Below are 14,146 nucleotides of genomic sequence, written 5' to 3' on the forward strand. Positions count from 1 at the left end.
AATCACAAACTCTGCCAGGCACAAGAAGTAAAGCAGGAAAAAAGAGCTGCCAGAAAAGAATTACAAAAGAGCTTTGCAAATGTGACAGCCGATTTCCAGAGGGATCCTTTTTCTTCCTCAGTCACGAGCAAAAGGAGAGGTTTTCCTTGAAGGCAGAGTACAGAGCTCTGTGTAAGGGAGCAAATGATCTACCTCGGGAGAGCAGCACCAGGCTGATTGCCGAGCTGGGAGGGAATCACTGCCTTGGGCTCTGTGCCTGGGACATCTCCTAACAGGGGTTGTGGGATGAGTATGGAGGGCCCGGAGCATCTCTGAGCTCTCCTCCTGGGAATGCCTTTCCAGGGCTGGAGGCCAGAACACTTCATCCTTCTGCACCACAGAGCACAGCAGGCTGCTGCCTGCAAGAGCCAGCTGCAAGGGAGGGGGAGGCAAGCAGTGGAGAGCATCAGGAGGGATGCTCTGTTGCTGTATGTGAGACCAATTCTCTCTCTCTCTTGTCCAGCAGCCAGTCTAGGTGATAAACAAAGCCTGGGTTTGCATTATTTCATGTTTTCTCTGGGAATATCTTTGTAGAAAATACTAGGGACCTTCATTAAATTAATTTTCATAATTGAATGACCAGGTTTGTTTCTTTATCAATGATGCTGGGAGTGATGGTTCATGGCACAAACTGGCATTTTTACTATACATATGAAGAAAACTGAACTTGTGGGTGTTTTTTTGTGACTTTTAAATTTTTTTTCTTGTATTTTACAAGTTGTTTATGGGGTAAGTATTCTTAGACTGTGATACAAAAAGTTTTCTGAGGTACCCAGTGTCTGGCCAAACAGCTATTCTCAGAAGTGTAATTGGGTTTTGAAAAAAACCCAACAAATAACTCCCTAATAAAATAAAGACAAAGGTGAAGAAAAAAGGAATAAAAGTGTTTTTATTGCATTATTCTGGTGATAAGCTAACAAAGAGTCAGAAGGTGTTCAGTGAGCAAAGAGTACAGTGTGTTCCTTTATCATAATAACTTTTATTGCCTAGGTATATCTTCTCTCACCCTGCTCAATAGCCCTCCTGCTGAGAATTCGGACTCTTGCAGCAGTGAGTGCTTTTCTCCAAGCACCTGGTGCTCAGCCATGTGGGGGCTGGGGGCAGATCTGGTGCTCCTCAGAGATGCTGGGAGTTGGGTGGGATGAAAGGAAACTTTCCTGTGGTGCAAGAAGAGCTCTGGGAATCAGAGATGCTCCCGGTAGCTGCAATCAGCTGGTGCAATTCCTGTGAGCAGCCCCAGAGGCAGAGTAAAGGCAAAGGCACCACAGAGCATCTTATGGGCTCCTCTGGGGGGAGGAGACTTGTGCCCATGGGTCCAAGTTCTTGGTCTTTTCTGCAGAGCTAAAAGGAGTTAGATGGTGCCAGAGTGGACTCAGGGTATGAAATCTGGGTCCCACAGGTTCTTCCTCTGCAGCACAGCTAGGATCACTTCAAGCTATATGTCCCCAACGAGCCTTCTGGACCAAAGAAGACTTCTCTTTTTTACCATTTAGAACTGCACCTAAAAAATAATCTTGGCCTGCTTGCTAGATCAAGAGACACCCCCCAGCATCATTGGAGACTTTGCCTTTGGGGATGGTTGAGAAGCTCCTGACTGACTTCCCACAGGTGATGTGTGTTTCCAGGTCTTATACAATTTTTCTGGTTTTCATTAAGGGCAGCTCTTCATGCAGCAGTTTCAAGCCCTTTTATGTTGTTCCTTAGGGACATTTCTCTGCATTGCCTCAGATGAATCACCTGCTGAAGGCACCTGCTGGAGGGGCATTACTGGGGTCTGCCCGTGGCACCAAATGCAAGAGGGGATCCATCTGAGTGTGGATCACCACAGCCCCTAACCTCTCCCAGACCCATGCTGAGGCTGCCCTCCATGGAGCCTCCTCTCTGACCTGCAGAGAAAGTGGCTTGAGAACCTGTCCCAGAACTGCTCTGCTCTTGGCAGCTCTGGCCTGTGTGCTGTACTTTGTGCTCATCCAGACTCAGCCTTGCCCAGCAGGAGTGTTGCCAGCATGGAGCACTGTTCCATGCTCCGTGTCTAGGGATTGAATATACTTATTTAGTCTCCTTAGCTGTGTGCTCATCCAGATTCAGCCTTGCCCAGCAGGAGTGTTCCCAGCATGGAGCACTGTTCCATGCTCCGTGTCTAGGGATTGAATATACTTATTTAGTCTCCTTAGCCCATAACTCCCACATATCAAAAGGGAAAAATAAATATTCCTTTTTCTTTCTAGTCTTTTTAGCTCAGCATGGCAAAGCCATCTCCTGCATTGTGCTTGTATAGCTCCCAGCACCTGGGATTGCTGGCACTGCCACAGTGCAATTACATGTGGTGATACTGCATTTAATGCCTTGGAAGTCAGCTCCCCAGACTCCAGGAACTCCTGAGCTGACACAAGGAGCAGTTTGTCTTTCTGTCTCTGAACTGGGGACATGCCTTCACCAGTACATCTTCATTAAGCTTCCCAGAAGCTGCCATGTCATGCCATCAGCTGTATTGAAACAGGCTGGTGTAGCTTATGAATCACTGTCTTTAATTCCTGCTTGTGACTGGGGATCATCCTCAACCCTTTTTGGGATGAGTTTCACTCCAGCAATTGGCAGGATTAAACTCCCTTCAGAAGCATGGTTGAGCATTATGAACAAGGGGAAAAATCTCAGGTGAGTAGTGGTCTATTTATATCCCATGAAAGATGGACTCTGTGCATAAGAATACTCAAGCCCCTGGCCCCTCCGCCCCCCTCCTGTTCCTCTAGCTGCTCTCTTGAGGCTCAGCACTGAAAAATTAGTTTCTTCTTGAAAGCTAAAAGGAACCTCAGTCAACACAAGAGTGAACAGGCAGGGGTGGGGAGGTCTCTGCTTTACTGAATCCCCTTAAATCTGCTCTGTTGATACTACACAGCAGTGAAGAAATCAGATGTGAGCTGGGACATTTACTGCCTCCTCACAGAGTCTGTCTCCACATTTTCAAGCAGGGTCCTCTTCTTACCCTGCCTGTTTTTTGAGGCTGATTACTGATTTAAATTACCTGCACTTCTCAAATGCCTTTTTGGAGGCTTTTCCCTGCAGTGCAGCTCTGTCCACCCCACAGCAGTGGGTTAATCCTGCACCCTCCACAGCTGCACCAGCTGCAGAAATCCAGGGCTCAAAGAGGGTGAGGCTGTCTCCCTGTTCCCACAAAGTGCTGTGAGAACCACTGTGCCCTGCCCAGGCTGCACTGCACCCAGCTGTGGGAAAGAGGGCAGAGCCCCTAACCCCAAGGCTGCTGCATGTGGAGCAAGCATTTCCCCAGACCACCCCACAAAACCTATCCCACTTCCAAAGAAGGAGGAGAGGAGCTGGGGGCACACAGGATTGTGTCGCAGCAAGGCTGCTGCAGCAGGTGCAGGATCCAGCTGGGCCAGCAGCAGTCCTTAGCCCTGCCTGCAGCACAGGCTAAGCCACGACTGCCCTGCTCCAGGGAGGGAGGGCAGAATCCAGCTCTGCCTCTGCCCCCCTCAGAGGGGCTGATATCAGCATCTCCCCTCCCTGGGCATGTCCCTACTGCCTCTGCCTGTTGCCTTTGTTTGTGGAGGAGCCCACTGAGCTCTGTAGCAGGGCTGGGATTTCACACTTGGCAATGACAAGGGATTCACCTTCCTCTCAGCCCGTATCCAACAGCCCCCTGCCTACAGGGAAAGGAGGCGCAGAGCAAGAGTGAAAGCAATGGTCCATGAGCCATCATGAATGATGCCCCACAGAGAGCTATGCTCAGCACAGACCAGAGGCAGCTTAACAAGCCTTCAGCTGGGGAATCCACCTTCACTGGAGTCATGCTGAGCTCTCTGCCCATGAACATCTCCGAAATCCCCCGCTTTTCACCCTTCTTTCATATATGATGTCTACAAAATACTTATTTTTAATCCTGAATGATGAATTTCTCATCAAAGTAGCACCTATCCCCTGTGCAGCATGTTTGCTCTACAGCTCCAATTTATCTGCGAGTGTGTGGCACAAACCAGCCCGGCCAGAAAGCTGAGACTTTGCAAAAGCATGAAAAATTTGTCTTCCATTGAGAAAATAATGTTTTTCTCACAATGCTATCTCCTACCCTGCTGAACCCTTCGATATTGCCTTTCAAGATGATGAGGTGGGTAGAAAAACTGCTGTGACCAGTTCATTAGCTGGAGAGGAACTGGTGTCATGGGGTTAACATCTCAGCTTCACAGGGATGCGAAACCACCCCCTGCACAGCAGAACAAAGGAAAATTTTCTGAAGGAATCCCAGGAACAGTGTTTGTCAGGAATGTTGCAAGGAGTAAAATATGTCAGGTGAGGAAACCTTTTAGTGCCTGTGGCTGAGGAGGGAATGAGATGTGTGGTGTAAACTTGTACCATGAACTACTTTTATCATCCCCATCACTTGAAATACACAGCTGAGATTTTTACTGATCCCTCTAGTGACGGGTGTAAATCCTCCGGACTGGCTTGAAGTGCCAAGCACTGTGGGCTTGATTCAGCCACAACTGCAGGGATTTGATATCTAAAATATCACTGTGGCTTTAGTTCTTTTATAAGACCACAGAAAAAATATCACATTATGACACACCGTGTGTGTGTGCGTACATGTGGATGTGGATGGTGTTGGCTGCCCTGAGACAGGCAGCGTTCTGAAGATGGGCAGCCTGAGAGGTAACCTCAGTTTTCTCATTGACCACCGAGCCTCAGCATCACCGTTTGAAACATAAATTTTATTGCAACAGAGAATTAAAAATAGTACATTTGAAAGAGTTGCAGAGTGCATGTCATCAAAGAACTAGTCAGAAATCACAACTCAAGCAAATCATGTACAATTGGAACAGAAAGTTTTATTAAAACAAGTGGAAATCAAACTCAAATTTTCCTTCTTTGTTTAATTTCACCATAACTGTGGATTGTGTATTTACAGTCTTCGCCTCTTGTGGTGAAGGTTCTGCTCAGGGCAGGGCAGGGATGGATGGGGAGGAGAGGTGGGTTTCAAAAGCTAACAGGATGTGAAAGTTTTCCAGAAGAAGTTCTTGCAGCCTGCTTTGCGTTCCCGGGGTGCCAGAGCGGGATTTGAGTTAGCCGAGCGCTCCAGCTCCAGTCTCACTTCATCCTGCTCAGCCCCTCGGGACAAGTCCTCAGACTCCAGGGCTTCATTTTCTGTCTGACTTGGCTCTGAAAGCAGTTCTGCCAAAAAGTACTTGGCCAGTTCCTTGGGGACAAAAGACAGAAAGGGAAAAAGAGATAGAGAGACCACAATTACTCCTTGATTTTTGTGGGCTCACCACTCTGTTCGTCTAAGACTTCTCCATGACCAGATTACAGACATTCAGGATGCAGGAGGAGAAGAGGAGCCCTGGCTTTCCAAAGAGCCCAGCCTGACAGCTGCTATGCAGCAGTTGTGTCTACGGCATCTACCTGGTGTGGGGAACAGACTGCTGTCCTGTCCATGACAGGGAATGAACTCGTCTTTACCTCCTCTTCCCACGGCTCCAGCACTCAGCGAGGATGCCATGAGCCTGCTGCTAAAGTGACACGAGAAAGGTCTTTGGGGGAGCTGGCAGGGGAGGTTGAATTGGTCACCATCTCATTGGGACTAATTTTTCTTCTAGTCCCTCCAAGCCTCGGCTGTCACCCAGCATGGATGAGGCCATTGTTCTGTGCTCTGGGGAAGCTGCCTTCAATCTGCGACCCGGAGAAAGCCTTGGGAGCTTCTCCAGGAGCTCTGCCCTGTGCTCCAGCAGTGCCTGCTCCTTACTGCCCACCAGCACCCAGCTGGACTGTCTCACCTCCCAGCACCAGCTGCCCAACCTGTCGATGGCTCAGCCCCGGCGGGGAACCGGGGTCTCTGCGGGGAAAGGGGGGTCTGCAGCAAGGCGTCTGAAACAGGGACATTGGGGAAGCCTGGCGGGGAACGGGAGGGGTCTGCAGCAGGGGTGCGGGGGCTGTGACAGGGAGCGGAGGTTCTGCAGCGGGGGATCGGGGTGTCTGTAGGAGCGGGAGCCTGCAGCGCGGCCGTCGGGGCGCCCGAGGGGTACCCGCGGTGCCCGCGCCGTCGCGGGGCTCTCACCTGCTTCCCGGCGGCGGCGGCCAGCGACTTCTGCAGGAACTGCCGGAGCCGCGGGTCCGAGGGGGCGGCCGAGACGGTGCCGAGGGCCAGGGCGATGGAGAGCAGGGCCAGGGCGCACTGGAGGCGGCACGACAGCATCTCGCCGGCGGGTCGGGCGCGGGAGGCGGCGGCGGGAGGCGCTGGCGGCTCCGCTGCTGCTCGGCTCCGGCGTTGGGGATCTCCTCGCCGCCCGCCGCCTTTATAAACCCTTCTCCTGACGTCAAGGCGGGGGCGCCCCCCTCGCCCCACGCCGCCGGGGGTGGGTCTCTGGGACGGGGGGGGAACGGGTCCGGGGATGCTCCGCTCTGCCCGGCGCCGGCCAAGCCTCCGCGGTTCCCCCTGAGCTCCCCTCCCCTCTGTCCGCCCCCAGTCCCCGTCCCCAAATCACCGCCCTTCCAGAGCTCCCGACCCTGCCCGTCCGCTCCCTCCTCCCCGGAGCCCACCGGAGCGGCCGTGGGGGTCCCGGCTGTCACCGCCCACCCGCGGCTCTGACCCAGTGCCGGAGGGTGAAGCCCCCCAGCAGCCGCTCTGCCAAAGCCCCTCGCCCTGGAGCCGGGTCTCGCCCCGTCGGTGAGGAGCGGCTCCAGAACCCGGGGAGCTGCAAAGGGTCCCCTGAAGGGCGATTGCCTCCGGCTCCTGCAGAGGGTGGGGGTGCTGAGGTGCCCTTGGGGGTCCTTTTGCCGCCCCTGCCCCTGCGGGTCTCTCCGGCGCCGGTCCGTTCCCAGGCTCCTTCCCGCGGGCAGCTCCGGAGGCAGCGGGAGCCTCCGGGGACAGTGCCCCGGCTCCTGCCGTGGCTCTGCAGCTCCGGGAAGCGATGACAAATCTGTGCCTGGGTCGGGGCGTGCTGGACCCTTGTCTCCATCTCAGGGTCGCTGGTCTTGCTGGTCCCTTGGCATGCACCTATCCCACAGGGGTGGTGGGGCAGTCTCTCCCACTCCTCCAGCCTCTCCTGCTTCAAACCCCCTGAAGGATCAGCCTCCTCATCTGTCTCCCAGCTGGCAGGAGCAGAGGAGGATGTGCTGAAAAGGGCCTCTGTTGTCAAAAAAGGGCTATAAGAATCTCTTCTATCTCAATCTCCAGCTGAGGAAAGTCAAAGACTTGAGGGGACAAGAATTCAAGTACTGCGAAAATGTCTCCAGAAGCCTTCAAAATTTTGTTTTATGATGAATTAATGTGCATCCCCTGCTCCGCTTTCAACCCTGGTGCTGCTGTCTGGGTTTGTTGAATCTGACCAGGGAGTGTGAAGCATGAAACAAAGTGTTCCTGCTCTGTATCACAGTCCAACATGATGAATTGGAGCTGGTTGCTGGTTCCAGACCAGGCAGAGCTTGGGGCTGCACTGTTACTGCCCTCCCTGGATGGTGCCTCCCTTCCTTTGTGCAGTGCAGCTCTGCAGCCTCACATAGCTTTCATCCTCTTCATCTTTCCCAAATTGTGGAGCAAAATTAATGAAAATCATGAGATAATAAGCCTTCATTTGTAGCCCATGAGACCCCGAGGGTTGGGTATATTTGTGCTGTATTTATAGCCAGTTTTCCCCCATCTACCTGACGTGAGCAAGGCCAAGCTCTGTGTTCCTGGGACCCTGTCTGTCTTCTAGCACTGGTCTTGCTCTGGGGAAACAGGTGGAGAAGAATCAGCCCCTGCTCTGGCTTAGACAAATTTTCTTGCTTTGGGAACAGGGCACAGTCTCCTACCAAGGCCAAAATAAATGACTAGACCCAAAAGAGCAGATTGTCTCTAAAGGTTGTGACTGTCAGAGCTTTTCTCTCCACCAAGATCCTGTGTTAGCAGCTGGACCAGCATCTCTCTCCTCCTGTGGGCAAAGAAGCAGAGCCAGTCCTGGCTGTGGCAAATGGCCAAAGCAGCAGATGCCAGGGCACCAAACCTATCCTGGAACTCTTGCCTGCTGTCAAGAGAGGATTCCTAGGAAAGAATTCTCTCAGCAACAAAAAATTTGCCACTTTTCTAAGTGCACCAATAGCAACAAGCTGGGCTCTCTCATTCTACTTGCACTGAGAATAGAATTGTTTTGTAGCCCCCAGGCTCTCCTGTTTGGCACAGCCCAGTCCAGCTCAGCTGTGCCATGCTGCAGTGCAAGCCTGGGCCAGCTTTGCAGAAGGCTCCAGCTCCCCACCAGCTCATCCCAGCTCCCACAGCCCAGGGCAGTGCAGCCTGCTTGGGTTCCACATTGGAGAGGAGCAGAGTCGGGAACGGGAGACAACACTGGGTTATTTCAGACTCCCCTGTGGCGTACTGGAAGCTGTTATCTAACATCCCCTGCCACTGCACAGCAGGCAGCTCTCCAGGCTGGCACTCCTTCTGTTGTTCAGCGTGTCACCCCAAGGGGATGGGGACACTGGGAACCCCCATCATGCCAGAGTTGCCATCCTCCTTTGGCTTCCACAGTGATGGATCTTCTCTGAAGTGCCAGAAGGATCAGTTCAGCACCTGTATTTCTTAGAGCACTGCAATGGGCGGGAGTGCAGCCTTGGACTACTGGATAGGTTGGAGAGCTGTGCTACATTTCATCACCCTTTGGACCCATCTGGACACCAACATGGAGATGAGAACTGTAGGATCTGGCACAGTGCAGGAGCAACCTCATTGATGAGTTCCCCTCTTTCTCATTTCCTGATAACTTCCTGTGGGGCCAGCAGGACTTAGACACACCTAATGGGATTTTGCAGAGTTGCATAGCTCAGTTGGAGATGGATGGGTTCCAGATGCACTGGCAGGGATGGTTTCAGAAAGCTGGTATGGTCCTGCTGCCATCAAATGGGGGAAGATACCAGACTTGATTCCTAAGGGGTTTTGAGAGGCCGTTCTTGATGTCCTCCCCAAACCCAAGCTGCTCAGCACCTTGGTTTTCCCCCAGCTACCCACAGCACCTCTGTGTGCATGAACCCAGCTCGATTAAAGATGTTCAGAACTGTTCCTTCCCTGTCTTCACCCCACCTTGTTTTTCATTTTTGCATTTACCCAGCCCAATCCTGCTCTGCCAGCCCTCCCTGGCCAGCTGGCAGTGCAGGGCATCCAGCCACAGAGCAAAAATGACCAGTGGGACTTTGGGTTGGAAAAATGTTGGAGTTGTTGGGTTCCCTACAGTCCAGTCCAGTACCAGGCAAGGACAGACTGTCAGTCACACTGGAAATTCCTGGCTTGGATGTTCACAGGCTACTATGGCTTTTCCAGACACGTGGGGACAAGGCTTGGAAGAAGAGGTTGGCTCTGACTCCATCTCTGTGTGCAGCACTGGAGCTGGGTGCTGTCCCTCTGCTCCCCCCTCTGCCTGAGGGACGCTGGAGGAATTACATCAGTGTTCCCCAGCAACAGGGGAATGGTGACCTCAGGGAAGTGTCTTGGATTTGTCCCACTGAATTTCAGAAGCTTACCTCAGGAAAGTGTGGTTGGTTTCTTCTCTATGATCATGCCCTCCATCAGGACACGACAAGGCTCCTGAGCCGAGCAGTCTCAGAAAGTTTCTGACATCTACCTTTGTAGGATTTTACCTTTTTGGGATTCAGCTGAGGTTGTGAGGCTGGTGAAGCAGGATCAGAGAAAAAAGCTTTGATGGAACTGTTCCCCTAGAAATATCTCAACCTGTTTAAAGGAGAGAAACTGCACTCCCATGGGGTCTGAGCTTTGTTGACAGATACAGTGTTGAATGGACCAAAGTTTTCAGGTATAATGTTTGTGAGAATCCCTCTGATGTTCTCCTTCTGAAAAGTTTTGTTTCTTTTCAAGGAAAATCTAAAGGAAAAACACCACGTGCTTTGGTTCAGAAAACTACCTTGTGCTGACCTGAAGGAACCAGCAACAAGGGAGAAGAGAAAGGAAGTCCATCTGCTCCATACAAGTCTGGACTGTCTCCCACAGAGGACTCCTGGGGAGGGGGTAAGGGCAGACCCCCAGACGTCCTCATGACTCTGGTGCAGGCATGAAGCAGTGAATGAGCTGCAGATTGATTTACAAGTTTCCCTTTCCCCACCACCTCCATGGGATCAGTGTGCTCTGAATTTTTTTGCATTCATTCTCCAGCCAGATAAATCCATCATCCTCTCGGCTGTGGCAAAGGCAATTCTGCTCCTTTCTTTCTGCCGCAGCGCTGCAGGGCATGTGGCTTTGCAGACGATTGAATCGCTCTGAATTCCTGTGACTGCTTCCTTACCCCCACGCTTCAGCTTGCTCCAGGGACCAGGGCAGTCCAGCAATGCCCGGGTCTGGGTGCCCAGGCTGTGTGCTCGGCAGCCAATCGTGCCCTCTGCTGTCACCGCAGCCGCCAGCCCGGCTCCCATCGCACCTTATCTCTCTCGAAACACTCTCCACACTCCCAGCTCTGCTTCCACGAGCAGGACAGTTCTGCCCTGGATCACTACCTTGCCAGCAGGGAATACCTTTTTTCTTCATATTGTAGCCCTCAAGCTGGTAGCCCTGAGCAGTGATCTGGGAGCCAGGGCGGTGGCATTCCCGCACTGCCTCTGGAATTGCAGCTGGTGCTGTGGGGCAGTGAGGGAGCTGCTACAGCCCCACAGCTCTAAGCAGCTTGCTGGAAATCTAATAGAGCAGGTTCCTGCCCCGGGAGATCCAGATGAGTGGAGAAAGGGTAGTCAGTCACGCCTGAGTGATAATAAAGACCAAGAGCTCAATAAGGGAGAGAGCCTCTGGCTGAATGGTACCACATACCCCTGGAATGGGGCACAGAGACAGCAGCAATGTTGGGGTTATACACGGACTTATAACAGCCCTGAGAGGTTTCTGTTTTTATAGTAAAACTTTAAAAAGAGGAACAGATCCAAAAGAATTTGCGTCTCCATCAAGTAACTACAAGCTTCTGGGATTTCTGCTCCAGTAGCAAAGAGGTAAGGCAGTCAGGCTGTAGAGGTTCACAGAGGTGGAATTCTACTACCTAATTTTTGAAATGTCTTTGTCTAAGAGCCCGAGCTGTGTTTAGGATTTCTGATGCTGCTACCTGAGATTTATTCCCAGTCTCAGCCACATAGGATACTGCCATGGCATCCGTAGGGCTGATAGCAGCTGCCTTGAAGGGAAAGGGGAAGGGGGGAGAGAAGAGAAAGGGGAAGGAAAGACATGGTAAAGACAAGGGAAAGACCAGCACAAACACGTGCAGAAACAAAGCTGACCAGGCTGAACTAAGAGTTATATACCAGGTATAATAGGTGAGTTAAATACCTGGCTATTTACCCGTACTACTGCAGTGGCTGCCAGGAGTCAGGGCTGTGTTTGGGACCATACAGAGAGATGCTGGCCTGAGCTGTGAGGAATTATTGCCACGAAGAAAGAGATGATGGGCACAGATGGATGAGCACACAAAATCAGGAAATAATTATCTCCGCTTTATCTCCGTATATAACTCTCCTCTATTAACACCATCTCTTTTCATCCTGGAAAAGGCCCTGGGGAGACCTTATAGCCCCTTCCAGTACCTAAACAGGATTATAGAAAGTCGGTGATGGACTTTTTACAGGGATGTGCAGGGACAGGACAAAGGGGAATGGTTTTAAACTGAAATAGGGGCAAATTAGGTTAGATAAAAGGAAGAAATTCTTTACTGTGAGGGTGCTGAGGAATAGCTAACCTAGAGAAGCTGTGGACGCTCCACAAATGGAAGAGCAGGCTGGATGAGGCTTTGAGCAACCCGATCTTGTGGAGAGCATCCCAGTCCACGGTTGGAATTGAATGATCTTTAGAGTGAGTCCCTTCCAACCCGAACGACTCCATAATGCCAGGACTGCGTGCTTGCTCAAACTCCGTCTTCCACTGCCCTCTTGTGGAGACTCGGCAGAATGCAGCGGAGCTCCCCGGCCCCGGCCCCGGCCCCGGCCCCGGCCCCGGCCCCGGCCCCGGCCCCGGCCCCGGCCCCGGCCGCGGGGGTCGTCCATCAACGCTGCCAAAAGAAATAAAGCATCCCCTCCCCTTGTCCTGCTCACTCCCCTGGAGTTTGAATCCCCATTTCCATGCTGGGCCTTCCTGGCAGCCAGCCATTCCATGGGCTTGGTGGTGACCTTCCCTCTGAATGCCAGCCTGTCTCTGAAGCGGGGTTTTCCAAGGGCGAACAGCCCAGCAGGGCTGAGCAGTTGAGTGTTTGTGGGTGTAAAGCGGGCAAAAAGCAGGTGTAGGGCAACTCTGTGTGTGACGGCTCCCTCGCCTCTCCAAACACCATCCGTGCCAGATGCCTGCAGGCCTTTGACCGCGGATTGCTATCGCTTCAGCTGAACTGCCCGGAAAAGCCATGACATCACTGTTTAAAAAAAAATTAAAATCTGTCAGGAGGAGGAAACCGTGCTCCGGGAAAATACAGTATTTATTTTGCAAGTGCAGCTGAGCAAGTCAATAGGAAATAGAGGTCGTGGCTGCACAGCTGCTTTTCTGGGGCAAGTGGAGCTGTCAGTCCAGCCCAGCCACTTCCAAAAGTGACAACTGCAGTAACCAGAGAGGCGGTGAGCTCAAAGGCAAGCAGGTCCTGACAGGGAGGGGAGAAACTTAAGTATGTGTGTCAAATGAGAGCAGTGTGTCAAAACCCTGCTGTGAGGACAGCCAGCTTTACTAAACATTAAAAACCCACCCCAGAAAGGTAGAAAGGGAAAGCAAGTGAGGAAATAAGGTGGGAAAGCAAGATTTTGCTGTTGTCAACATTCAGGTAATGATACATTTGTGGTCATTTTTCCAGCACGCTGTGTCTAACACAAGTAAGTTGGTGAGGGCTCATGCTGGCCTCAGCCTTCAAGGTGAAAAATAGGCTCTTGCCCAGAAAGATGCTTGGGAAGACCTCACTTCATGAAATACCTGCCCCACAGCAGGCAGGCGCTTGTTGCAGTCATCCTGCCTGGCCAAACTAAGCAAGAGGGGAGAGAGGCTGGCTCCAGCTCGTTGCTCAGCTCATGCCTTTTTGTGGGGTTTCTTCACATGCCAGCAGGTCTGGGCTGCTGGGAGACAAGCCAGAGGAGCTTGGGGTCACAAAATCACATAGAATGGCTTGTGTTGGATGGGATGTTAAAGATCATCTTGTTACAACCCCCTGCCATGGGCAGAGACACCTTCCACTGATTACAGTTACTGAAGGCCTCATCCAGCCTGGCCTTGAACACTTCATGGATTTGATATCCACAGCTTCTCTGGGTAACCTGCTCCAGTGCCTCACCACTACCATGGGTAAGAATGTTTTCCTAACAGCTAATCTAAATCTACCTTCCTTTAACTTAAGACCATTCCCCCTTGTGCCCCCACTACATGTCCTGGTGGAAAGTCCCTCTCCAACTCTCTCGTGGGCTCCCTTTAGGTACAGTAAAGTGCTCTAAGGTCTCCGTGTGGAACCTTCTCCAAGCTGAACAGCTCCAATTCTCTCAGCATGTCCCCACTGAAGAAGTGTTCCAACCCTGCAGCCAGCTTAGTGGCTCTCCTCTGGTCTCATTCCAACAGGTCTTATGCTGGGGGCCGCAGAGCTGGACATAGTACTCAGGGAGGGACCTGGCAAGACCAGAGTAGAAGTTAAAAATTTTAACTTTCATCATGAAACAATGTGTTTATTTAGAGGCAAACAGGACAAGGCAACCTCACTGTCTTTAGATGAGCACAAAAAGCAGAGCTCAAAGATGTCGTAAGGAAAAACAGCAGACCTAAAAGCCACAAAGATGAGGACGAGCCACTCTAACCAGGTCAGCAGCCTGTCCAGATCCAGAGGCTATGCTAAGCAAGACAATTCCTCAGGTGAAACTTCTCTAAGAATAGCATTGCTGTTATCAGTCACCATGATCCCACTTATGGGGCCCAAAAGCATCTTCATAGCTCCTGGTCCTAAAAACATTCAGGTGGTGTCAGCAATAGTTGTCTCAGCCTGCTGTGACGACCAGAAGGCCAAATCAGAGCAGCAAGGATGCTGCAAAACAGCAAATTGGCTCCCCCTCTTCTTGGCATTTTCTTCCCATACAAAGCTGCTTTGGTTATCTCACATCCACCTCTGTCCCATGGCCTGTTGAAAAC

At 51.8% G+C, this 14,146-nt stretch overlaps 1 protein-coding gene across 1 annotated transcript; it reads right to left on the reverse strand.

Annotated features, from left to right (window-relative positions):
- Positions 1–4,742: 4,742 nt before the first annotated feature.
- Positions 4,743–6,382, reverse strand: SST (somatostatin). The gene is made up of 2 exons (XM_039713897.1): positions 6,107–6,382; positions 4,743–5,248 (listed from the first exon to the last, which is right to left on the reverse strand). The coding sequence occupies exons 1-2, from the start codon at positions 6,242–6,244 to the stop codon at positions 5,036–5,038; spliced, it is 351 nt and encodes a 116-aa protein (XP_039569831.1). The 5' UTR covers positions 6,245–6,382; the 3' UTR covers positions 4,743–5,035.
- Between the last annotated feature and the right edge of the window lie 7,764 nt (positions 6,383–14,146).

The sequence above is a fragment of the Passer montanus genome, unplaced genomic scaffold (genome assembly GCF_014805655.1).
Source record: "Passer montanus isolate IOZ18808 unplaced genomic scaffold, ASM1480565v1 scaffold29, whole genome shotgun sequence".
NCBI classification, from domain to species: Eukaryota; Metazoa; Chordata; class Aves; order Passeriformes; family Passeridae; genus Passer; species Passer montanus.